This window comes from Dipteris shenzhenensis, chromosome 28 (genome assembly GCF_047967505.1).
Source record: "Dipteris shenzhenensis isolate YYH24624 ecotype China chromosome 28, Dip_SZ_1.0, whole genome shotgun sequence".
NCBI classification, from domain to species: domain Eukaryota; kingdom Viridiplantae; phylum Streptophyta; class Polypodiopsida; order Gleicheniales; family Dipteridaceae; genus Dipteris; species Dipteris shenzhenensis.
In genome coordinates this window covers 10,128,835-10,156,329 of record NC_141623.1, presented here as the reverse complement: position 1 = coordinate 10,156,329, position 27,495 = coordinate 10,128,835, and the positions used below count along the sequence as shown (strand labels likewise).

At 47.5% G+C, this 27,495-nt stretch overlaps 1 protein-coding gene across 3 annotated transcripts in view; it reads right to left on the bottom strand.

Annotated features, from left to right (window-relative positions):
- Positions 1-863: 863 nt before the first annotated feature.
- Positions 864-27,495, bottom strand: part of LOC147883150 (LRR receptor kinase SERK2-like) — a 141,394-nt gene continuing 114,762 nt past the window's right edge. For 2 of the 3 annotated variants that reach the window (XM_087399733.1, XM_087399734.1), the window contains 3 exons: positions 2,350-2,691; positions 1,600-1,994; positions 864-1,418 (listed from right to left, as the gene is read on the bottom strand). In XM_087399733.1, coding sequence (XP_087255859.1) covers positions 1,104-1,418; positions 1,600-1,994; positions 2,350-2,691 — 1,052 coding nt within the window. In that variant the 3' untranslated portion in view covers positions 864-1,103. The remainder of the gene's footprint in view (positions 1,419-1,599; positions 1,995-2,349; positions 2,692-27,495) is intronic. The other variant, XM_087399736.1, reaches the window with a different exon arrangement.

The window sequence follows — 27,495 nt, the reverse complement described above, 5'->3', positions numbered from 1 at the left end:
CCCGAAGAACACGAGTAATTTCCATAAGGTGGAGCAAGGGAGTATTATCCATAGTATCATGTGTTTGCAAGGTGTTTCAATGAGTTAGACAAGTATCAATGTTAGGAAGGCTTGTCCGCATCGAGCAATATTCGAGCATTGGCAAAAAGAACATTCCTTCAACATATAGGGTCAAAACTTGTACCACCACGGATTTTGTGTTACTTTTGTATAGCTTTTGTTGCTTTGGGCAATGCTAAGATTCTACAACCATAGGAGATCTTCTATATGCTTTCTTCAACTTAATAAAAATCAACCCAGCATGTGAACAATGAAGTAAATGACTAGACGAGACAAAATAAGGGAAAGGAAGAGGGAGGGGAGGGGTGCGTCGGTTAACCGGCAAAGAAGACAACAAAACAAGCCTCGCAAACAGGTGAAATGGTAGGGGCAGGGGCGGATAGGCAGCTTTTGCAGCCCACGAGGATTAAAAGAAGGTTTAGGTGAATTAAGCGAGGGCAAGCACAGTTCAGCAGAAGTAACGGAGATACTCATATAGATGTCAATAATATTTTCAGCTTCTCTCTTTGCCAAATCCTTCAGCCTCTCTCAAGTCTTCCTCCACTTGTCACTTTTCTTGAGCTTGCTCATGCTTGAAGGGGATCAACCATTTCACTTTTACTCCTCCACTGCTCTTCCCATTAACTTATCTCTGCTGCGCTATGGCTGAGAGCAAGACCTACTGTGAAAAAACTTACAGTTCTCACATCAGTTTCCCTAATCGAAAACTTGGAAGAAGGGAAAACACAGCTTAGAAGATTTACTCTTACTAGGAATGAAAACGTGCACAAAAGGAAAGTGGAATATTTTGGTTTGGAGGAGGATACTTTATCCTTGAACTAATTATAGAATGTCACCCAGTTTACTTGCAAGGGAATAATTATGCATGCAATTTATTGAGTAATGAAAATAGAAAAAAATAAAAAATGCTCCAAATAGAATACAATTCAAAGGTCTTAACCTTTACAGGGCAGCAAGGAGGTTAATTTAGCTGAAGGAGAATTTGATCAAGAAACCTTGTAATCTTGCTCCAGAAACCTTGTAATCTTGCTCCAGAAACCTTATTATCTTGCTGCAGAAAGCTCAATGGCTTCTTGGTTGACTGTTGAGTCTTCAACCCACTCTGCCAACCTTTGTGGCATTGAATCATATTCCTGCCTGCGAATAACTTCAACCTGTTGCCACTCCTCCCATCGTTCAGCCAGCCCTTCCCCAATGAGCATTCGCACTACTTCAGCCATCTTTGGCCTGTCTTCTGGACTGGATTGTGTACAGAGCAATGCCACTTGAATCAATTGCTCCACTTCTTCTACATTGTACTCAAAAAGGCTCGGATCCACAATAGAATGCAGCCTCTTCTCATGCTGCAGCTTCTTTACCTATAAAAGCAAAAATGTACACTCACCATGAGCTGTAAATTTACAATAATTATGGTTTTTCCTGACATATGACAAATCTGTCGTGAGCATATCCCAAAGCTCTTGCTTCGATATATGCACCCTATCATCATGTTTAATTTCAATCTGAACCTGACAGGGCAGCAAAACAGGTAAATCTTACATGATCCAGCAGCAAAACATCATCTTCTTCCTGAAGTCGAGAGAAGTCAATGGCCCGTTGACCTGTTACAAGCTCCAAAAGCATCACTCCGTAGCCAAAGACATCTGTTTTCTCTGATGATTTCCCAGTGGATAGATACTCAGGGGCAATGTGCCCCATTGTGCCACGTACCATTGTTGTAACATGAGTATTTCTGGTATCCAACATTTTTGCCAGTCCAAAGTCTCCTACAACTGCCTCAAACTCCCCATCTAGCAATACATTTGCAGCCTTCACATCTCTATGGATTATTTTTGGGTTACAGTGGTCATGAAGGTACGCAAGGCCACGAGCTGCTCCCAGTGCCACCTTTTTGCGTATGTTCCAATCAAGCCCTGGCTCCTCGGGTTTTCTTTCTGCACACATTTCTCATCTTAGTCTCTTTATAGCATTGCAATTGACAAATAGAGGAATCTAAAAAGATGATGCAGAGTAGAGAACTTGTTTCATGTTCTACAGGATTGCTTGGATGTTACATAGGTAGCAGAAGCATGAAAAGAGAGTAAAAATCTTCTGAACACACTTCTTATCAATAGTGTTAAGGCATCTAAAAACAAGAACTACATGTTCAGATAGATAAGCATGAAAGGTTCAATTCTCTGAAAGCTTACAAGACATGCACGTTTATATGGGCTGACATTCGATAGGTTGGTCAGAGAATTTATAATTTTACACAGTTCAGCTATGAATGGAGAGGTAAATGAAGCCAACCTCGCAGGCGATATGCCAGACTCTTGTTTGGCATATAAGGATATACAAGAATTCGCTCTGATGGTGTGACACAAAATCCTATCAAATGCAAAAGGTTGCGGTGAACTGCCACGCTTATCATCTCCACTTCCTGCAGAAAAGCTGCTTCTCCACCCTCAATGTCAGTATTCAATAACCGTTTCACCCCTATCTCTGTTTTGTCATTGAGTATACCTTTGTAAACTTTTCCAAATGCACCTTGACCGATTACATTTTGTTCATTGAATCCATTTGTTGCAATTTGCAATTCATGCCAAGAGAACCTTTTCAACTGTCCAAAAGCAATCTTCAAATCATCTTCAGCTGCAAAAACCAATATCAGACACATCAAAGTCTCTTTAACATTCCAGCTGCATCAACAATCTACCCCTCCACAATCCACTTGCTGATATAACCCTAAGCTAAGACCATATTAAAAATTTTCATTCCTAAGCTAAGAGCATACAAAAGATATTCAACTCCAAAAGCAAATACAGAAACTGTGAATGGATGGGAGACCTTGAATTATACCCTTTGGTTTGATTCTGGTATGTTCTAAAATGTGCATCTAAAATATATTTTATACCAGAATTGAAATAGGGATGGCATGTATCAATCTTAAAATAATGTACCATAGGTTAGATGGTTATTTATTAAAGATTCTCAGCCACACAAGTTTAGAAACTAGATTGAGCCTCGTGTTAGGCCATGGGAGAGAGGTATGGATCAAAGATGTATCCCTGTCCAAATCCATGGGTACAACTGCTGATACATCTCGGATAGGCTCACAAGTCAGGGCCTCATGTCAAAAATGCCTCTATGTGTAATTCGTACTTGTTTCCCCAGTGGAGGAATTACTTGGTGGTTGGAGACAAGAGTATCAACCTAGCCTCAATATGAAGCTAGTGGGAAGACACTTTTAAATGCCATAGGTAAATCATGTGAGGTGTGGATCCTGAGATACCTGGGTCTTAGGATGTGACCACCCACGTGAGGCAAAGAAAGGCTCTAGGTCAACCTAGGATCTCCCCCTATGCAGATCGAGTCCATATCTTTCTTCCTTTTTTTCCAGAGAAAAGAACTTCTATTGATGCTTGTAAAAAACTATCATACAAGTTGGCAAATACCATAAAGGTGCCAACCATGAAAATCAACAAAAAATTAAATGTTGGCTGTCAGAAAGACACTCCTGCTGCCAGAGATCCCAGCCCTAGGGATTCTATAACAGGGGCTTACAACCAGGGTGGCGGATTATAAACCATCTGATCCCTCTCGGGGTGATGTTGTAGAAAACACCTGCAGGCCAAGCCTTGCAGAAACGTTCCCTGATCCCGAACCTCCAGGTGCCAGATATGATTAGTGACACAAATAGTACATACATGCAGTCTAAAATTCTTCCACTAATATATCTCAATATATTAAGACAACAATAAGGTGTCAAAACACCTTTCTATTGCTGAGAATTTTGAGCATGACATGCCTTTGGATGAGCAGCCAGCTCATGATGCACTTTCAACTGTATGATTATGTCTACTTGAAGCCACAAGCACTACTCAGATGACACACTCATGCACGCATGTTTTGGACAGCCGATAACTGCTTTGGATGATAAGCAGGTAACAATTTTGCACATTTGTGATGCCAATGATGATGTGTCCTTTGTGTGTTTAAAGAGGATCCACATGCTTTGCAAAAGAAGTCCGAGGAAGAGCCCATGACAGCAAAGAGGGATTGGTACTAGTTGCAGTACATCAAGCCATTCACGGTGTAGCTGAGGAAGCAAAGTCTACATATTGCAAATGAAAGGCTATCGCATTACACTTCTCTTGGCTTCAACAAGAATTTTTGTGAAGTAATGTTAGATATGTGCTACATAGCCACAACTGAAAGCAAGTTCTTCTTAACACCTGTGATCAGGAAATTCATGTTCATTTTGAAAGAATATAGGGTGTAGTGGCCTCCACGCACATCCATAGGTAGAAGAAGATATGCACATGCAAATGAATTCCTGCAGAATATAGGGTGTAGTGGCCTCCACGCACATCCATAGGTAGAAGAAGATATGCACATGCAAATGAATTCCTGCAGAATATCAGATGCCAATCATTGGGTACATTTTGAAGATGGAGAGTGCACAAATTTAAACAGCAGCAAGTGAACATTGCATTCAAAATGAACCACAAGTCCAACAAGAGGAGGTGTGAGGGAAAAGCAACTTGAGGTTTCATGAAGAAGCCCTTGTTAGGAAATGGAGTCAATTTGAGTGACTTTTAGTGTGTTCTAGAGTAGTACTACATAAAGTGTACTATACTACTTTATATCCTAGAGTGCCATGTGCCACTATGGGACTTATCCCATATACATTTGACACTTAGAGTGTGTGTGCCTATCCTATAAAGGCATTGTACTTTCATTGTCATTATCATCAAGCCTCATGCCTTTCTTGATCATGTAAGTACTTTGCTTAGTTGTACTATTGTATATTTCTTTCTCGCATTATTTCATTTCCATCATGCTTTCCTAGTCTTGCTTTTCCTTTCCATTCCATTCCATGTCTTGCATCTTCATATGGTATCAGAGCTAGACTATCTTCCAGAGGTTGAGGTAAGAGATTGAGGACATTGAAGCCTCTTCCCCTCATTCCCCTTGGAGGAATGGCTTCTCCAATTCCATCTAGAGCTCTCTTCTCCATGCCATGATCTGCCACCTCTCTAATCCTTCCTTCAGCTACATCTTTCTGTGACATGCGGACGATGTGACGCTTCTATTTGGATCTAGAAGCAAAATCACGGCTTTGTGTCTTCAGTAAAGTTGTAGAGGACCTTGAGTACTACAAATTTTGTTTTTACATCATTGCAATCTGAGTTTTCTGTGAAAAGTTACAGCCCTTGCAAGAAGTGATGAAATTTGTTTTTGCGCGCGAATTTTGTTTTGGAGCTCAATGATTTGACAGCCCAAGCATGATGCAGCCAGCTCAACATGGAGCTGTCCATCCTCTTCATCGTTGACCTCTCCTCCAGCCCGCCATTTGCTCCTTCTGCCTGACATTCTCTTGGAGCTGCTGTCTGCAAGTTGGTGCCCATATTCTGCCCGCCATTTCTTCCTCTCCTACATCTCCATTGTGCCCGCCATTTCTCCCATTTCTTCCTCAGCCCTCCATTTTTCCCTCAGCTCACTTGTGCCCTTCATTCTATCCATCACTCTTCTCTCTCCTAGCTGCCAGCTTTATGGGTTCGCTTTCCACCAACTCTCTCCTTGTGGACAAATTCAAGGGGGATGGATTTCCCACATGGCAAACAAAAGTGGAACTCCTTCTCATGAAGGAGAATGTTTGGGATGCCATCGAAGATGATGAAGCACTTGAGACATCAACGGAGCTTCAAACACGAAAGATTTGGAAGCAACACAATTTGAGGGCCATCGCAATAATTTAAGAGAAAGTGATATATTCCATTCAAAACGAATCATACAACAGGTGGGAGAGAAAGTACTCTATCCCTAGCCTCAACAATGTGGCAAAAAAGCCATGGTGGTGGTCTAAAATGCCACGACATCCCAAAAGGGGTCAAATGAAAAAATAATGAGCAGTCCCATGTCCTCATGAAGGATAAAAGTCTCCCACGAGCTGCCAAAGAGGTGCCTGTACACCGCTCCCACTGACTCCGAGAGTGAAGATAATCTCCGCCCAAATGGAAGAAAGAGTGTCAGCCTCCGTGCATAAATGGCCCCCAAGGACAAAAGAACATCTCGAACACCATATCCGCCATAGGGTAATGCTAGAAATCACCTCCCATGCTGACCCTGCAGGTGAAGTAGGCCTGGAATCCTGAGCTGGTACTGGTACCAAAAGTAAGTCCTGTGGCTCCATGATGCTAACATCTGTGGGACCCCGTCTCTGGCGACACTGCATGAAGAAACCCTGGTCTCCTGGCTCTGACTCATAGAGGGCAAAGGCTCCAGAGCCTCTCCCCCAAAGGGTAGCGCCCCATGTCATCAGAAAGGACTCAGATGTAAAATATGAGAACAACCTGAAGATACCTGTCCAAACCACTCTAGAGCTGGGGCAGCTCCATAAACAATGCTTACTAGATTCCTCTGAAAGCTGACAACGCATACACAAGGAGGGTCTACCCATCTGCTGAAGCCAAGTACCCACAGGTATACCCCTATGAATAGTGAGCCAAAGAAAGTAGGAGACTTTCCTGGCTCTATTGATGCCCCAAAAGTGAGTCCAGTAGCTCAGCAGGCAAGAGCTCTGCAGTAAGTCCCTATGTGTGCCAATGCTGTGAGGCAGATGGTAGGTGATGAGAGTCTCTTTGCTGAAGCCTGTAACTTGCCCTCATAGAGTACTCGAAAAAATAAAGAGGACGAGCGCCTGCCACCGGAGCAGGCCACGCCCACTCACCTGGGTCCTAGTCGAGCTCCGCAAGAGGTCGACCCTGAAAGATCCAAAGTCTCCATCTAGGATCCTCTGCAATGGTCAACCTGGACGGATCTGTGGCCCATTCCTTACCCAGGCAACCAATGACCCTGACTCTCTGCCAAAGGAGCTCCTGTCGATCCAGGGGCTGAGTGGGATACAATCTGTGAGAGGAGTCCGTCTCAAAATAAGTAAACGGTGCCGGTCCTAAACGAACTCCAATGCATAGCCCAGCCTCACTAAAACAACCTGACCAAGTAAAGATGGGATGAACATAGGCTGGATCTGTAAGCATGTCCCTCCACCCCTGAGGAATAGCTCTCATGATCAGTAATCTGGTGGCAGCAATCTGTCCAAGTGGCCCGTGTCTATCTCTGATCTCCTCCTCTGACATCTCCACACCTCCCCTAAACCAATCTCCAACTGTCACAACCCCCTGAGCATGCCATCTGGCCAAGGGAGTCCTAAGTTCAGTACCAGGGGAAGATCCCTGATACCGAACCAGGGGGTTATGATAAAGTGGCTGTCGGGCAATTTCCTCTCTGGAGGAGGGAACTGCTCTGATGAGGTGTTGACGAAAATGATCCCATATCTGAATAAGCCTTTTCACAAGTGGTGAGGAAGGCTGAGAATGCTGGTCCGTCAAGAAGATCCAACTGACTCTTCCTGCCCACTGGCCTGCTGCTCTGGGGGTGCACTGGTGAATCCCATGCAGTAGGAACTGCTTCCACGGCTGATCTCCTGGAGTTAAACCTCTAACAAGAAGTTTGACTAAAAGGGCTCTGCCATCGCAATAATCGCAGGCTTTGCCTAGATGATTCATTGATTCATCACATCAACTTTAAGTCCAAGGTAAAGGAGATTTGGGCACGCCTCGAGAATATATTTGGTAACAAGATCACCAACTCCAAGGTATTTCTGAAAATGCAATTTTATAAGCTGAAAATGGAAGAGTCTGATACTTTGAGTGTGCATATAGCAAAAATCTTTAGTTCAACAACTCTCCAATTTGAAGTGTTGCCCGGATGACGAGGACAAAATGGCTGTCCTGATGACGAGTATGGAAGGGATTTCTCGCTTTGAGGATGCCCTTGAAGTACTTCGCATTGCATCGACTACATTCAAAGATATGGTGTCTCTTTTGCTTGAAAAGGATCGCCACAACAAAGAATCTCCATCCTATTCAGCAGATACTACACAGGCACGTGCCTCCACCAGCAAATGGAGACCTAGGCCATCGACTCCACCAGCACGAGGAAAGACATTCAAGCCATTCAAGTGCACTTACTGCAACAAGCTCGATCATACGGACGACAGGTGTTACCAGAAGCTTGCTCAACAACAATCGAAGGATCATGCCAGTTGGGTGGCATCCGCCATTAGTGATGATGCAGACGAAGATGCTTTGATAGGTCTATTTGTTGGTGCATTGGTCTCTTAGACCTCTGAGTTGATCATGCATCCATGCATGATAATGCATCCATGCATGATGAGCCTCTGAGCCATGCTAGATGAGATTTTTGTGTTATGCTCACTTGCCTCTGAGATTGTGTGGGAGCCATGTCTAGTTCTAGACCGGCATGCACAGTTTTGACGACCATCATTGTCATGTTCTGTTCTTGGTTCCATTCCAGTAGTCCCTCACCTTTCCTCCATGGGGGGGTGTTAGGAAATGGAGTCAATTTGAGTGACTTTTAGTGTGTTCTAGAGTAGTACTATACTACTTTATATCCTAGAGTGCCATGTGTCACTATGGGACTTATCCCATATACATTTGACACAGAGTGTGTGTGTCTATCCTATAAAGGCATTGTACTTTCATTGTCATTATCATCAAGCCTCATGCCTTTCTTGATCATGTAAGTACTTTGCTTAGTTGTATATTTCTTTCTCACATTATTTCATTTCCATTATGCTTTCCTAGTCTTGCTTTTCCTTTCCATTCCATTCCATGTCTTGCACCTTCAGCCCTTCTACGTGGCATTGACAAAGTGTGCCATGCATGGGTGAAACCTCTCACTTGATTGGCTGCCCTAGAGTGTGTGAAGTGGTGCATGCATGTCCATGTGACATATGACAAAGCCACCTAAACTATCAATGGATGGTGCCACATGGTGCCTCCATGGAGATATATGGTAGGACATGCTACATGACATGGTCCTTAAAGCTAGCTAACCACACCAATGACATGAAGTCATGGTAGGTAGCTCCATAGGCCCAAAGGTCTACCCTACAACTATTGAAACCTTTGAATAATCCTAAAACAATCAATCAAATCCATTGTTCATCATTCACTTTTACACAAAAGACAAGTACACCATACAAGACCTAGGTTAAAGCTTGTAGGCACATATACTAGGCAGTGCGGCGTATAAGTGTTAGAATTATTATTATATTCTAGGCAGTGGCCAATGTAATGTAATAAGTGGGTTAGGGGCACTTTTCCCTCTTAGAGGTTTTTTCCCTAACCACAGTCTAATCCCTAACTACGGTTAGTGATTAGATAGGGTTTTGTCACTTAGACAAAACCCCTCATCTCTTGTTTATACTTCACTTAATTCAGTCCACTATTGAGCGATCTACGTTCAGCTCACTCTCTCTTGCTCACACTTAGTACAACGTTCGTACAACGTACAGACTGACGGTCCATACTGTAACGCTGCACATGCGAACTTCATCAGTGCCAGCCGTACATTTCCATACCCGTCGTCCGTATAAGCATACGGTTTTCGTACGATTTCGTCGTACAGCCCCGCCAGGTTTTGACCGTACAAGTACGCCGCACAGTTCCATACACTTGCACTGAGATGTCCGTACAAATTCGGTAGATATGTTAAGGTGTACGGATTTTCGACTGTACAGGCTGCGCCGTACAGTTCCAGACAACTGCATTCAACTGTATTGACAGTTCCGTATTGTTAGTTCGTACAGTTTGAAGGTGAAAACATCGTTCACATTTGGTCACTTTGCAGGTGGACTTGGAAAGTTGCTTTTTTGCAGGGTTTTCTTTGCAGGAGGATATTGGAAAGAGTTTTGTCAGGCTCTTGTGCATACAGCCATTGTTTGGCTTAGTTTTTGGGAGCACATTTGGAGCTTTGGCAGACAAATTGCAAATTAGAGGATTTCAGTCAATTTGCCCTCTTTCGCTTGCAATTTCACCGCAAAATTTGGGGCTTTTGGTTTTGAACTGCAATTTCAGGCATTTTTGGGGGTTTCAGTGAATTTGCCCTCTTTTGGATGTAATTTCCCTGAAGAAATTGGGGCTTTTGGCATTCGGATACAATTTGGCAGTTGAAAGACCATTTGGAGGTTTGCAAGCAGTTCTGGACTCAATGTGAGTCAATTTGCAGACTTCTGCCATTTTTTGCAGATTCTATTTGCAGATTTTTGGGCATTAAGCAGAGCATTGTGGTGCATTTCGAGCCTTTGATAGGCTGTGACAGTATTTGTCATTGTGGGCAGATTTTCTTTGGCCGATTTTACTTGTGCATTTTGCATCCCAGGAAGGGATTTTACTTGGTCAGTTTGCTGTGTTTTTTGAGTTTATCTGGCAAAAATGGCTCAGAACAACCCCAATGAGGTGTTTGGAGTCCTCACACAGGAGGATAAGTTGGATGGCACCAACTACTCCTTGTGGAGTTTCATGGTTTGCAACATCTTGGTTGGTAGACATCTTTGGGATTATGTCAATAAAGATGAAGCAAGGCCAGATACAGTGGCTACACCTGTCACTCCTACAGCTGGAGGCAGGGGTAGAGGTCAAAATGCAGCACAAGTAGTTGGAGCTGCCGCTCCAGGAGCTCCCACAACAAAACAGAAAAGATGGGATTTAAGAGATGCACAAGCTCTATCAGTGATTTCTCTCTCTGTCAAGAGGTTCATTATACCTCACATTCGGTCATGCAAGACATCAAAGGCAGCTTGGGAGATATTAGAGAGTATGTTTGCAGCAAGAAACGATGCCAGAATTTCCTTTCTGAAGCGAGAGCTTTCTCATATGCATATGGATGAGGGAGATTCCATGAATACTACTCACCTCACAAAGCTTCAGGATTTGAGGGAGCAATTGCTGAATATTGATGAAGTCATTCCGGATTCAAAGATGATTACTACCACTTTGAATTCTCTTCCTGAGTCCTATCTTGGTTTCCACACCTCGCTGAATTTGTCATTGAGGGGGGACAGCAATCCTCTCTCTTTTCACAAGTTGATAGGACTTCATGCCAATCAGTCCACACATCAGCATAAATCTGATTTAGGACAGCCCTCTTATAAGGCTAAGGGTGATGCAAATAAGCATAAAAAGAAAGGCATTTGTCACTACTGTAAGAAGCCAGGTCATTATATTGGTGAATGCAAGAAGTGCATAGCTAAAGAAAAGAAAAGGGATTCAGGTATGGCTGTGTCAGATGCATGAGCTCCTCATTCACATGATGGGGGAGATGTTATAGCCAACTTTGTGGAAGAGCACTATGCCTTTCTGTCTTGCACTTCAGATTTTTCAATGGGTAGTTCAAATGCTACAGCCACTAATGATGATGACCCTTATGCTTTCTTGACTTGCAATTATGATCCTTCAAAGGATGCATGCTCTCTCAGTGTCAATGAGACACTGAATACTTGGTATTTTGACAGTGGTACTTCAAAGTACATCACTTCTAAGAAGAGGCTGTTTGCATCTCTGCATCCTCCACCTACTAAAAAGAAGGTGACTTGTGCAAATAATTATTCTTATTTAGTGTGTGGAGTGGGGGACATTATTCTCACATCCACTAGCACAGATTTCAGAATTTCAGATGTTCTCTATGTGCCGGGTATAAAGACGAATTTGCTTTCAGTGTCCTCTCTTAATAGAGGAGGATTTCAGGTTGAATTTGATGATGGTAAGTGTGCAGTCAGAGACAAAGAGAATGACTATGCTTTGATGTTGTCTGGCACTTTGTATCAAGGTCTTTTTCAACTTGATATATATGAGAAAAGATCCGATCTTGCATTTTCAGTGAGCACTCCCACTGTTGCGATGCAGAATGCGGAGTTATGGCATGCCGGGTATTGGAACATGAGCTATGGCAGCTTAATGACACTTCAGAAGCATGATATGGTTGATGCATTGCCTCCTTTAGAGTCACCTCCTCCTCATGCATGTGAGGGCTGCATCCTTGGCAAGATGCATAGATTTCCTTTCAAGAAGGATGGTGCAGTGAAAGCTACACGCAAATTACAACTTATTCACAATGATGTCTGCTGTCCCATGAGGACACTTGCTTTTGGGGGTTATCTTTATTATGTTGCATTCATAGATGACTTCACCAACTACACTTGGATCTATGGTCTTAAGGCAAAATCGGAAGTGTTTATGCATTTCAAACACTTTGTGGCTATGGTTGAGAATGAGACAAGACTCAAGGTGCACACACTTCGCACAGATAGAGGGGGGGAGTATATGTCTCATGAGTTGGAGGCATTTTTGAAGGAGAAAGGCATCACGCATCAGCTTACAGTGAGGCTTACACCTCAATAGAATGGCAAAGCTGAGCGGAAGAATTGCACTCATATGGAGATGGATAGATGCATGCTTACCAGTAAAAAGTTGCCTCACAGGTTTTGGCTTGAAGGCCTCATGTGTGCCAACTATGTTTTGAATCTGGCTCCCACAAAGGCTTTGAAGACATGTCATGGCATGGGAGAAAGCCTTCAGTGGATCACTTTAAAGTTTTTGGTTGTGTTGCATATTATCACGTGCCTGTGGAATTTCGACATAAGTTGTCAGATAAGGCACTTAAATGCATTTTTGTTGGTACAGTGCACAAAGCAAAGGCTATCGTCTCTACAATCCTGCTTCACGCAAGATTTTTGTTAGTAGAGATGTTATATTTTCAAAGAATTCAGCACATACACATGCTGAAGTTCAGATTCCAGCTTCTTCAGATGATGTTTTTTAGGGGATGCTTCCTATAGCATTTGGTTCCCCCGTTGAGGTTCATGCTGAAAATCAGAATTTACAGCAACCTACTCCTGATCCACATGCCCCGATTCAGCCACCGGTTGATTTTGTAACCATTTTGGAGATAGGTGCGGAGAACGTGGCGTGGGTAGTGACTAGATAATGGAAAAAAATGTGTGGCTATGGGTGAGATGTTAGGAAATAAGTTTCGAAAGATTGTGTGGATACCCTGTGTCTCACATTGCCTTGATCTTTTGATCGAGGACCTAGGGAAGATAGCTTGTATTGGTAGCATCTTCTCCACTTCCTGTAGTATCATGAAAGTTTGTCACGAAGAGACCCAAATCCTCATCGGGCATACAGTGACCTCGAGCTATTGAAACCTTCAGCCACAAGGCCTGCTTACATATTCATAATGGTGGAAAGGCTCGTGCAAGTGCACCAAGGCTTGCTATGCACGTCACGAGTGGAGAGATTGGGATGATAGAGTGCAACGCATGATCATGGATGAAGCTTGGTGGCATGAGGCGAAGCCATTAATCGAAGTTGTTAATCATATCTACACGATGCTTCACATCACGGACATGGAGGGAAGCACGTTAGGGATCTTGTACGAGTTTATGGAAAAGATTGGAGAGGCCCTCAACAAAAACACTTCCATATGGCCTGATAAGTAGACTACGATTTAATAAATTACTATTAAAGCTCATTGCTACGATTTTTAATTTATGTACGAATTTTGTATGTGTTGCATAAAACATTGTGGTGGTGTGATTTAGGATCTAGGACATCCGTCATGTATGGAATGATAGGTGGAATTGGTTTCACTGTCCAATCCATGCAGCCTCCCATCATGGGGAGGAAGCTCATGTTCATGCTCTTGCTCCCGCACTAAGACCTGCACCGAACACGGGTCAATTAAACGAAATGGGAAAAGGTGGCAAGGATACAGATAAAGCCGCCAAGAAAAAATAGACATAGTTGAAACTCAAAGATGTGAATACACGATACAACCGCAGTGGACTTGGAGTAGATAGCAAAGCAAAGGCGGGGCCCACTTCCGCCTCAGCTACAGCCACAGCCGCTCCAGCTTTAGTCTCAGCTTTGATCTCAGCTACATCAGCTACATCTTCATGCTCAGCCTCAGCGTCAGCTCCAGTTCCAGCTCCAGCTCCACTTTCAGCTCCACTTCCGCCCACAGCCTCTACTGTTACAGCTACTGGCTCTGATATACCCCTACCCATGACATCGATTGCCCCATCCTCCCCTAGGATAGAGGGGTTGTCTTTGACACCATCTGTCCCTTCTTCTCCCGCTATAGTTCTCTCTCCGATTATGACACCTACTTTGGAGGGGTTGTACACTGTTCCGCACTACTCGACCTTTCTCTCCCCTCTGCCTCTCAGTCAGCCCACACTCCCTCACCCTGCTGGGATCACCTCATCATCCCCATACCCCACCCATCTTACCCAATCATCGCCCAGCCTCCAGTCTCTTCCTCACACTTTCAGGCCACAGTCCTATCAGTATCTGTTAGAGCACGGACGAGCTGACTCATCAGAGGCTTGGGAGTATTTGCTGATGGAGGTCTAGAGCATTTGAGAGCACGAGAGGGAGAGCTCACGCTTCGCATAGGAGCATACACGCTTCACCCATGAGCACGCACGACTCATATAGGAGTAGTCTTAGGCTATTCGAGTCCAGGCTGATCTTATTCAGGGGCTCAGACAGGAGATCTCACAACTCTGACAGGAGGTCACTGATGTACGTACAGTCCCAGGGAGCACCCCAGTTGTGGAGGCATAGATTGCAAGCATGCAATCTACCATCGAGGAGACATCCAGATGGGTCGACGTAGCCAAACGGGAACCTGCAAGGGTAACCATTTTGGCTACCCTCCTGGAGCAGCAGCAGAGAGCCAGCAAGACTCTCAACATCAGAGTACGTGGGATTCCCCACATCGAGGCTACCCGACGGCAAATGTGCAAGCCTTCGTGACCACTACCCTAGGGGTGACTGAGCACAGGATTGAGAGAGCATGGCAGGTTGGGAGGGACCCCAACCAAGAGTAGCCCCTTATCATCTAGTTCCATGACGCCCAGGCACGGCTTTCAGCTTTACGTCGTAGGTCAGCCTTACGAGACCAGCCAGCGATCTCCATGGATGAGGACCGCACTCCACTATAGGTTGAGGAAAGGCGTTTCCTGTTGCAGCAGCGGGATCAGGTCCACAAAGAAGGGAAGTGGGTAGTAGTATGAGATGGACGACTCCTTACAAGCCCCCGTCGGGCACCCACCTCTCCTCCCGCATAGGGAGGCAAGGTCTATGAGACTCAGACATTCGAGACCCTATCCTGTACCATCTGGAACTGTAATGGTACCTTATGGTCAGAACCAGGGAACTTCTCGGAATCCTATACAGGTCACGACATAGTCTTTTACACAGAGACACATCAGAGTCCAGAGCGCCCCCACTACCAGCAGTCAACGAGTATACATGGGAGTCTGCCTACAGAGACGAGACGAGGGATACACGAGGGGTTCGAGGATCACGAGGAGTCGCAGTCCTTTACAGATCCACACTTTTGGGGACCATCTCAGTGGAGCAGAGAGATCCACACTCCAAGTTTCTCTGGATTCGGATCCGCCGACACATGGATAGCCGGGATTTGTTTATCGCAGTTTGCTACTTCCCCCCCCGAGACCTCCAACTTTGCCAGAGATATTCGAGGGGAGGATGAGACATCCCCATCTGCTGCTCTTTATCAGTCCATCGTTGACTTCTCTAGCTGCGGGGAAGTCCTCCTAGTTGGGGACTTCAACGCGAGAGCAGGCGCTCATCAGGCACCACTCCTCGACTTCAGGGATGATTCCACTCTACTGCCAGACATTGGCCTTGAGGAGGCAGGTATGCTACGAGTTTCCGCTGATAGACGAGGACCGCTCACAACCTATGGGCAGGCCCTATTAGACCTCGGCAGGATGCATGATCTCATTATCTATAATGGTCTTAACAGATGGCTCGCATCAGGTGGCTTCACTTGCTTTCCACATGGGGGAGGCTTCAGTGTTGTGGACTACATCATGGGATCCCCTGCCTTCACATCTCGCATCACTGACTTTACCGTAGCACCTCTCTCTCCAGCGGCTGACCATACCTATCTTTTCTTTAGCATTTCTTTTTTTTTCTTTTTTGGGCAAAAAAGAGACTTCTATAAGAAACTCACTAGAGCAAGCTCTGTGCGGAAATACAACATGCTAAGCATGTAATAAAAAACACCTCATAAGAATGAGGTAGAAAGAAACCAACGCTGAGGCTAAAAATGCCAACTCAACCCTGTAGAAGTCTCAGCAAGGAAGGGAGAGTCTCTCCAATCCTTGAGAAAAATAACTCTCCTGGAGGAGGCTGCTCGAGAGGATCCCTGCATGGTCGCCCATATGGCCATCAAAGTGTGTACCGTATCTGTCCAAGTACTGGCCAAGGTCTGAGAAGGGTGAACCTGAGAACCCTCCATAGCCTCAGTGCATCTGGCTCTCCAAATGTGCCATGCTGCAATGACTGAGGCAGATGGGGCAGGAGGGGCACTGCCAGATGTGTTTTCAGGAGGAGGAATCCCTGAAGCACTGCCTTTGGAGCTGTTCGCATGCTCAGACAGTGTGGAAGGGAGTCACGGGGGTCTTAGCGAGGGCTGCCCCTGAGCTAGGACCGGTCACTTGGGAAGCTGTTTCACCCAATCCAAGGGCAAGGCTGCATCAATCTGCTGAACTCTCCCTGCACTCCCTCTAAGATTATGAACCACCAGGCCCTGTTGGTCTGCAGGAAGCCTCCTGAAGGCTTTCCATGCTCCCACAGTAGATGCAGGGCCCCTCTCCCATCTGGGCCACTGCATGTAAAGAGAAGCTCCAAGTGGTCTGCCATGCTCATCCAAAATACTGTCGTTCCACATGATAGGCTGCCTTTCAATCTCTTCACGGGTGGACGGGGGAATCCTGCGAAGAGTACTCCTGAAGCTGGCCCATGCTTTCAGGATAGCAACCATAAGAGGGGAAGAAGGAGATCTGAGGTGGGTTGTGGTGAAAGCCCATCTGGTACTGTGTATCCAATCATCTCCTGGAGTGGGCGTGCGAGATTGTATGCATCTAATAAAAAAGTCCTTCCAAGGCTCTTGCCCTGGCATAAGTCCTCTCACAACGACCTTGTAGAGTAAGGCTCTGCACTGTAGATCTGGGTCGATGATATTCAAACCCCCTTCTCTTGTAGGAAGAATCAAGGTCTCCCGAGCCACCCTGGCTGTAACATCAGTTGTGCCGTCTAGACCACTCCATAAAAAGTTTCATACAAGCCTCTTGAGCTGAGTGATACAATCCCTAGAGTGGCACCAACAAGAGCATACAAACCATGCTGTGGCTAGAAGAACCTGGTTAACCACCACCACTCTGGATGCCAAGTCAAGTTTGGCTGAGCTCCAGAAAAGGAGCTTTCTTCTGATGCTCTCCAACACCGGAGCAAACTGTTGTGAAGGAGAGATGCCCACCCCAACCTGGCAGCCCAAATATCTGACGGAGACACCCCTCTGTACCCAAGTGAAACCAATATCATTACCCCAATCCGGGGTGTCATCATCGCAAATCCAAAAACCATTGGATTTATGCCAATTAATGTGTGCACCTGCAGCCGTGCAAAATAAATCCATGGCTGTCCGGAAGGAAGTGAGTGTCCTGGGGGAGGCATCCAAAAAAACAGCCGTGTCATCTGCTAACTCACTATCTAGGAGCTCTTCTTCCCGGCGGAGAGGAAGTCTCAGCCCATAAATATCAGCTTGAGCTCTAAGGTAGATACTCATAGCTTCCGCCACATACAGAAAAAGAAAAGGGGCAAGAGGACATCCCTGGCGGACTGATCTACCGATCTGAAATCTGTCCCCTCTTACTCCCCCAATAAGCACCTGGCTATGGGCTGATTTGTAGAGAGAGGATACTCCTCTAATCCATGCATCTGAAAAACCAAAGCGAGATAGAGTACTCTCTAAAAAATCCCAGTCTACTTTGTCATAAGCTTTCTCAAAGTCCAAGAGTAGAATGGCCAACCTTTGGCGACTCTGCATGGCTCATTCTGAGGCCTCCCAAAATGAGAAAATATTATCGAAAATACTTCTGCCATGCACAAACCCTATCTGTGTGTCATGAATCAAACTGGAAGAAAAACCTGTAGCCGCTGACTGATGGCTTTCGCCATAATCTTGTAAAAAGTGCCCAATAGAGTGATGGGTCTCCATTGTGACACTAGATTCCTATTACCCCCCTTTGGGATGAGATGAATGAGACCATCTGTAAGTGAGTCATCTCACCAGAGTCCCACACGCCCTACAGGGCTGATGTAATGTGATCACCAATCTGCTCCCAAAAAGTAATAAAAAAAGAAGGGGTAAGTCCATCCGAACCTGGGCACTTGCCCTTGTGAAGGGCAAGTAATGTAGTCTTGAATTCTGCATTGGTGAAAGGTGCATCAAGAGAAACATATATCTCATCCTTCACCAATACAGGGATACACTGCCAAATAACCTCTTTGGCATCATCTATGGCTTGTGTGCCCGGATCTGCAGTAAAAAGGGATGCAAAAAAATATGAAGCTACACGCATGACGGCATCAAGATCTGACTGTAACACCCCATCCGAGTCAACAAGCTGCGAGACACTATCTCTACTAATTCTAGAACCATGAGTAGAGAAAAAGTGTTTGTTGACCCTACCACCCATCTGAATCCAAAAGGATTCCCGTGCATGAAAGGCATACTCTGCTTTCTGATCCAACAATATTTGTATAGGAGCCCTTGCTGCAGCAAGGCGCTCCTGAATCCAACCATCTGTGGGCCTCTTCTGCTCTTCCCTCTGAAGGGACGCTAACTGCTGGCGTATACCAATCTCACGTCTCTTGGAATCAGCAACTGTATGATAATAGTCACTAATTCCGGATAAGGCTGTAGCTACCTGAGATGGGCGGACAACTCCACCCTGTATGTGAGAAACCCAAATCTGTAAAATATCCTCCGTGAGGCTCTCCGCTGCATAAAAAGCATCCGGAATCCTAACACTGGCAGAGTGTCCTCTCTGATGAGGCTCAAGAATCTGCAACACTACTAGAAAATGATCTGAGGTGGTAACCCCAATAGAAATGCATACAGATCCCCCTCCGTCAAGTGCCCAATCGTCCACAAAAAATCTGTCAATACGTGCATGGATGGGCATGTGTACTCTCCTATTCAACCAAGAGTACAGGAGTGACTGTGGCATAACATGAAAGGCATCATCAAACCAAGTGTCCCTGCCACTGTACAAAAAGAGAAAGGCATCCCACGCTGCCCTCTCCAAAGAATGAATTCCATCCTGTCTGCCTCCCTTTTTGTCTGATGGCAACTCAACCATGTTGAAATCGCCACCAATGATCCAAGAATCTACAATGGGGGCCCAATATAGTAACTCCTTCCAAAAGGAGACTCGCTCCCCTCTGTTGTTGGGGGCATACAGATTGAGAAGACCAATCTTACGCCCTCCAATCAAAATAATGATCCATTGAGCTCTAGAGGGGGAGATAATACCATGACCAGCAACCAAGGGTGGAATAGAAGGAGAGACCGAAATGCAAGTACCTCCCCTTGTGCCCATAGCAGGCGACCAGAGGGTATGTCCTGAAAGAAGTTTGCCAGACTTAGAGCAATCACTGGCATCCAACTTGTATTCCTGGATAAAAAGGATATCAATAGCACCTCCAGTGACACCTGGATGAAGCTGATTTCGGATCAGCTGCCTACGGCGACAGTGTGGAACTCCACCTAGGCCCTGTATGTTCCAGCTGACTATCCTCATCGACAGGAGGATGTTGGGTGGAAAGGCTTACCCGACCTAGTAGAGCACCAGAAGACCTCTTGGGTCTTTTTCTCTTCCTTGGGCAATCTCTAGTAAAGTGACCAAGGGTCCTGCAAATCCTGCACTGGTCCTGTCTACTTGCAATCTCGACTCTCTGTTGAAAGAGAGAGCCATCTGGGCACTGAAGCATGATGTGGTCATCTGAGATGTTAGGGTCAGAGACAATGACCCTAACTCGAGGCACCCCGTCCGCTCTGACTGCCTCTGCCGAGGAAGAAGGCATGCCAGGAAGGGGGGGGATCTCAGTGACCACTCCGAATGTGGCTCCGATAGTAGCAAGAAGTCGATGGTAGACCTGAGGAAGACCAGGAAATCTAATGAACAGTGATGTGACCTGACTGTCGTCCTCGACCAGATCGAAGCCCAAGGTGTAGGGCAAAAGAAAAATCCTCCTTGAACCCAAAGCCAGAGGATTAGCTTTCAGAACAAGGACTGTGGACTCGTGGGAGTCGAAAACCACTTGGAAGAATCCACATCCCAAAAGTCGAACAGATATCTCTAAGGTGTGGGGCGAGATCTCCTGGTAACGTCGCCAGCATCCAGTCGCTAGCTTGTGATCTGGAAGGGTGTGACCCAAAGATGCGGGCGAAAAGTGATGTGGAGCCCTCTAGTTCCACATCTTTCTTAAGCTGCTGCAACTCGTCTTTTGAAAAAATGATGTTCTCGCGGCTGGTGGAAGTGGACGAAGATTGGCTGAGTGGGGATCCATTCGCCAATCGATGTGAAAAGGCCGATTCAAACACTGAAAAAGTTCCGTTCGTGAAACTGCTGCCCAGGACGCCCTGGAACACGGGCGCTGGAGGAAGGAGAACAGGAGAGGGTAGAAGAGAGGGGAAGAGGAGGCGGGGAGGCAGCAGCGGGGGGGGAGGACGGGGACGGGGGAGAGGAGGCGGGGGCAGGCGGAGGGGAGCTACGGGTTAGGAAGGGTGGGGGGGGGGGAGGGGGCTGGCTGGGAGGGAGAGGGTGGGCCGGGGAGAGGAAAGGAGGGGGTGGGGCACGGGGGAGGGGACGGGTGGGAGAGCGGGCGAGGGGGCTGGCAAGGGGGAGAGGGAAGGCGGGTAGGGGGAGAGGGTGGGCGGGGGAGAAGGAGGGAGGGGGCGGGGGTGGAGGATGGGGGCGGGGGGGCTGGCGGTTGGAGGAGAGGCAGGGTGGGAAGGAGGAAGGGGAGCGGGAGGGTGAGGGAGGAGGGAGAGGGGGTTGGCGGGAAGGGAGAGGGGGCTGACGGAGGGGGAGAGGGTGGGCGAGGGAGGAGGGAGGGGGCGGGGGTGGAGGGGGACGGGGGGGCTGGCGGGTGGAGGAGAGGGAGGGCAGGGAGGAGGAAGGGGAGCGGGAGGGTGAGGGAGGGGGGAGAGGGGGTTGGTGGGGAGGGAGAGGGGGCTAACGGAGGGGGAGGGGGTGGGCAGGGGAGGAGGGAGGGGGCGGGGGGTGGGGGGGCTGGCGGGTGGAGGAGAGGGAGGGCGGGGAGGAGGAAGGGGAACGGGAGGGTAAGGGAGGAGGGAGAGGCAGTTGGCGAGGAGAGAGGGAGAGGAGGAGAGAGGGAAGGGGGGCTGGCGAGGGAGGGGCAGCGAGGGTGAGGGAGAGGGAGACGGGGCCTGGCTGAGAGAGGGGAGAGGGGGGGGGGGGGGGCATTTCTACCCCTCACCGCACAGCACTTTCTACCCCGTTGAGCTCTTACTCCACTTACCATGATATACGCTTTGATCGCGATCACTCACCTACTTACTCTGGTCGTCTGTACATTCTTCTTGCATACATTGACTTTATACCCTTACTAGAAGACCGTGCTGCCCTAGTCACTCGCTCACTACACGAGACGAGCAGACCGTGCTGCCCTAGTCACTCGCTCACTACACGAGACTGCTCGTCACGCCTTTCCCTACACCACCCACTCCACCCGTCCACCACCTCCTGGGACCGTACCTTGTAATAGCTAGTACGATGATGAGTGTAAGGCTTTACGCCGTCAGCTCAAATTCGAAATAGAAAACAAGACACGTTACGCGAGTACCGCCGTCTGGTACGTAGGAAGAAACTTGACTTCGTGCTTCGGAATGAGGAGGAGCTACTGAACATTCTGTTCAGTAACAACTCTGAGAACTTCTGGTGGAGATTTCTAGAGGGACGGTCCCTCCCACCACTCATTGACACTCAGGTGTGGTCTGATTATGCACGCATGCTCTATGATATCCCAAATCAGCCAGCCCCCAACCTATCACATATGCCATGCTCCACATCCTGCACCCTCTTCACTAGGGGGGGGTAAAGGATGCTATAATGAAACTTCATAATAGCCGAGCGAAGGATCATGAGGGACTATGCACTGAGTTCATTGCATATGGGATTAACCTCCTAGCCCCGATCTTAGCCAAGCTATTTAATGAAGCCGTTTGCTTGGGGTTTCCATGCACCTGGACCATCAACACTATCTCACCCATCCACAAGGCAGGGGATCCCATGAACCCGGAGAACTACAGGACCATTATGATTGGACATGTCATGTCCAAGATTTATACATCAGTACTTGATTCTGGGGTTAGCAGATTTGCGCAGAGTAGCGGGACAGGCCGGTTTCAGGTGAGATCATGGGACCATGGATCACATTCTCACGCTTAGATGTATCATCGAGGAGGCGAGGGCACGGAAGCAGAGGGTTGACTGTTGCTTTGTGGACTTCCGCAAGGCATTTCACACTGTTCCGATAGCCCGCCTCATACGACGCCTACAGGATCTGGATTACGACCAGGAGATCATTTGGGCTGTCATGGCACTTTATGAGTGAGTTTTAGGTAGAGTCCGGACAATGGATGGACAGACGAGATCATGAGCACTATCGGGGTCAAACAAGGGTGCCCATTATCACCTACCTTGTTTGGCCTCTACGTCGACGAGCTTGAGACAGTGATGCAGGCACAGGGTGGGGTAGGTTGCTCTCTCGCGGGCACGCTGATTTCCACTCCCACTCTTTTGGGTCCCACTGCAAGCACCTGATAGGTGTACCTCCATATAACCACAACCTCCAGGATCCCAGGGCCAAGAGCAGAGGGTTGGGGTCTAAGTACCACTGCAAGCCCGCTCCATGGTCCACAAAACCAGCAATCCTGACAGGCTGAAAGGCAACCTCTAGAAGAATATCATCTGTGGATCTAGAGAGTATACCTCCATCCCCAACCTCAAAGACCAGAGCATCTTCCCCGAGACCTTGAAGAGCGATCACCTGTAGAGAAACTGCTGTCCTCGAAAAAGCTCCCATCCAAGTGGTGGAAGTAATAGGCATCTCAACTGTCCATTCCACCCAGATGGCTGCATCTATCTACTGAATCCTGCGTGCTACCCCTCTGAGGTGACTCACGGACTGTAGCCTTTGATCCTCAGGTAGTGTGATAAAAGCCTTCCAAGTGCCTACTGTGTAGGCGGGGCCTCTCTCCCATCTAGACCACTGCATATAATGGGAAGTGCCCAGTGGTCTGCCATGCTCATCAAGTTACTATCGTTCCAAATGACCGGCTGCCTATCAATCTCTTCAAGGGTAGAGGGCGGAACCCTTCGAAGAGTGTTCCTGAAGCTCCCCCAAGCTTTGAGGATGGCAGTCATGAGAGGAGAGGCAGGAGACTTGAGAGAGGCGGAAGTAAAAATCCAATGAGGGCTGTCCACCCAATCATCTCCCAGGGTAGGTGTGCAAGCCTAAATGCGTCAAAAAAAGAAATCCTTCCAAGGTTCCTGCCCAGGCATGAGTCCCCTCACCACCACCTTACAAAGCAATGCCCTGCACTACAAGTCCAGATCAATGATATTAAGGCCCCCTTTCCATGTAGGGAAAATAATTGTCTCCCAGGCCACCCTCGCTGCAACATCTGCAGTGCCATCAAGTCCCACTCCATAAAAAATTTCTGACTGGTCTAATGAGCTGAGCGATGCAATCCCTAGACCGGCACTAGCAAGAACACACAAACCAAGCGGTGGCCAAGAGAACCTAGTTCACTACCACAACTCTAGAGGCAAGGTTGAGTTTGACTGAGCTCCAAAAAAGGAGCTTTAGTACTGGGGCAACCTGCTGTGCTGGAGAGATGCCCAATCCTACCTGGCATCCCAAATATCTGACAGGAACACCCCTCTGAATCCAAGAAAAGCCAATGTCAACTCCCCAGCCTGGAGTGTCCTCATCACTGATCCAAAAGCCAAAGGATTTATGCTAGTTGATGTGTGCCCCTGGAGCTGAGCAAAAAATATCCAAGGCTGTCCGGAAAGAATCAAGTGACTGCGAAGAGGCCTCAATAAAAATAGTAGTGTCATCAGCCAACTCACAGTCAAGAAGCTCCTGCTCCTGTCTCCAATCTCAACCCATAAAGCTCAGCCTGAGATCTAAGGAAGATACTCATAGCTTCTGCCACAAAAAGAAAGAGGAAGGGGGCTAAAGGGCATCCTTGACAAACTGATTTGGAAATCTGAAACCTGTCACCCCTTACCCCTCCAATCAAAACCTGGCTATGGGCTGATCTGTAAAGGGAGGCCACCCCTCTAATCCATGCATTTGAAAATCCAAATCGTAGAAGAGTGCCCTCAAGAAAACCCCAATCTACTCTGTCATAGGCTTTCTCAAAGTCCATGAGTAGAACTGCCAGCCTCTGCCCGCTTCTGCATAGCCCACTCTGTGGCTTCTCAAAAGTAAAGATATTATCAAATATGCTCTTGCCATGCACAAAGCCTGTCTGAGTATCATGGATGAGGTCTGGAAGAAGGGGCTGCAATCAGATGCTGATCGCCTTGGCAAGGATTTTGTATAGAGTGCCCAAAAAAGTGATGGGTCGGTCTCCAAGGGGATACAAAATTCCTGTTGCCACCTTTCGGGATAAGGTGAATGAGTCCCTCGGTCAGTGAGTCAGGCATCTCACGCGAGTCCCAAATGCCCTGTAGGGCTGAAGTAATATGATCACCTATCATATCCCAAAAGGCTGTAAAAAAAGGAGTAAGACCATCAGAACCAGGGCATTTGCCCTTATGAAGGGCGGAGAGAGCAGTCTTGAACTCTGTGTTGGTAAAGCATGCATCAAGTGAGCATATCATCTCTGGTGTGACCAACACAGGTAAACTTTACCAAATTTCATCTCTAGCCACATCTCTGGCCTGTGTGTTAGGATCTGCAGAAAGGAGGGAGGCATAGAAAGCTGTCGCTAAGTGCATGACAGTATCCGGATGAGACTGCAAAGCGCCGTCAGAGTCAATAAGCTGCCTGACACTCTCTCTACTATGTCTGGGATCAAGTGTAGAGAAAAAGTGTTTATTGACTCTCCCTCCCATCTATATCCAAAAGGACTCCCGTGCATGGAAGGCATACTCTGCTCTCTGATCAAGCAATGTCTGCAAGTGAGCCCTTGCTGCAGCAAGGAGCTCCTGTATCCAAGCATTTGATGGTCGTCTCTGCTCCTCCCTCTGCAAGGCTGCCAATTGCCGGCGGATACCAATCTCCCACCTGAGTACCTCACCTCGCCGAGCACTAGCAACGGAGTGATAAAAGTCGCTGATACTGGCAAGTGATGTGGCCACATGTGAAGGACCGGCCACCCCCCCTGCATGTGAGGAACCCAGATCTCCAAGATTGCCTCTGTGAGAGTCTCATCCGTGTATAAGGCATCGGGGATCCTGATACTGTGAGACCGTCCTCTCAGAGAGGGCTCTGCGATGGACAAAACTACCAGAAAATGATCGGAAGTGGAAACACCAGGTGCAATGCAAGCTGTCCCCCATCTATCAAGAGCCCAGTCATCCACATAGAATCTGTTAATCCGAGCATGGATAGGCATCTGCACCCTATGGTTCGACCATGACAACAAAAGTGACTGAGACTGAATATGAAATGCATCATCTGACCAAACATCTCTGCCACTGAACCTGAACAAGAAGGCATCCCAAGCTGCTCTCTCGAGGGAATGAATACCACCTTCTCTGCCCCCTTGCTTATCAGAAGGTGCCTCAACCATGTTGAAGTCACCTCCAATAATCCACGAATCTGCAATGTCAGCCCACGAGAGCAACTCTTTCCAAAACAGAACACGGTCCCCTCTGTTGTTCGGAGCATAGAAGTTGAGGAAACCAACCTTACGTCCGTCAATCAGAAGTAAAACCCACTAGGCCCTGGAGGGGGTTATGGTACCAACTTACCTGACTTGGAGCAATCTCTGACATCCCGTTTGTGTTCCTGCAGAAAAAGAATATCTAGGGAACCACCAGAAACACCTGGATGGAGATGATTCCTAATCAGCTGTTTGCAACGGTGATGAGAAATGCCGCCCAATCCCTGTATATTCCAACTGGCTATCCTCATCGGCGGGAGGAAGCGGGTTGGAATACCTTACCCGACCTGGTGGCGGAAGAAGAACCCTCCACGGAGTTGACCTCCTGCCATACACACGAGGTCCAAGGGGAGGAAAGTCCACAGGTGAGAGAGAAAGATCTCTCAAAAGGGATGCCGATAACTGGCTCTCCGAAAGTGGAAGGTACAAAATCATCATCTCGGAGGTCAGAGAGGTCCTCCAGAGCGGAAAAGGAGTTCCGTTGAGCCAGTCCTGGGGAGGGGGTACGAAGGATTCCTACTGAAGCAGGGAGAGAATGTAAGACCCCCTTCCCTCTATCCACAGAAGAGGCACCTGTACTGGGTCCTGATCAAGAAATGCTGCAGATGAGGTGCCAACAACTTGGGCTGCTGAGGAAGGTACAGCCTGATCCTGGGGTGGAGTGGAACAAGGCTCCTGAACACTTGTCTCCTCTCGAGGCTCCAAGGGGGTACCCTCCAAAGCGGTGGAGGTGTGATCTGAAGTAGAGGGCCTAGCCGCGACCGGAACCCACCGTGGGCCAGAGGTGGTGCGGGATGCAGGAGGGACTCTAGTAGCCCTAGGAGGGGGGAGAGCCCGTGTCTGAGGCGATGCCTGTGGAGCGGTAGGTCGTGCTCCTTCTCTCTGTAGTAAGCTAGTACAAGCTGGTTGCTTTCTGGGCCTCTTTTTCTTCTTTGGGCAATCTCTGGCGAAGTGCCCCGAGGATCTGCAAATCCTGCACTGATCTTGCCGACCTGCAACCTTAAATCTCTGGCGGAAGAAGGACCCATCGGGTTGCTGTAGCATGATGTGGTCATCTGAAATATTAGGGTCTTGGACAATGACCCTAACCCTGGGCACCCCATCCATCCTGACTGACAAGGCGCTCTACCATCTCAGTCGAAGAGCAGTGGCCATAGTAAAATCCTTTGCCCAGAAAGACAAAGGAAGAAATACAATCCAAACCCACTGCAACATCAGCCCAATGACGAAGCTGAGCTGAAGATAAAACCTTGCCCATGAAATAGAGGCAGACTCCAAATTGCTGAGCCTGTCAAAGACCAGAGACCAATAGGGCAGAGTCCAAGGAACAAACAAGCGAGTTTCCAGAGACCAATAGGGCAGAGTCCAAGGAACAAACAAGCGAGAAACTCGATGAAGGAACTTCTGTGACAGAGGTAGAGCACAATTGGCGAAGAAGATCCAGCTGGAGGGAAGAAGAAGGGCCATCGGAAACATCCAGCTTTGCCGATTTGATCAAAGGTGAGGCAAACAAACCACCGTGCTTCCGCCGAAGAAAAACACGAGTAGGAGGAGCAGAGGCAGAAGGAGGCGTTGAGGCAGAGAAAACAAAAGAGGAGGAAGGAGGCTGCGCAGTTGACCGTACAGGCTGTACGATCAACCGTACAGCAGGCACGAAAGGCCGTACGAGGAGGTGCAGGGAGCACGGAAGCTGTATGGGGAGCTGTACGGGGTTCTGTACGGGGGGCAGCAGGCTGCATGGAAAGAGTACGGAAGGCCGTATAGCTGACGGCA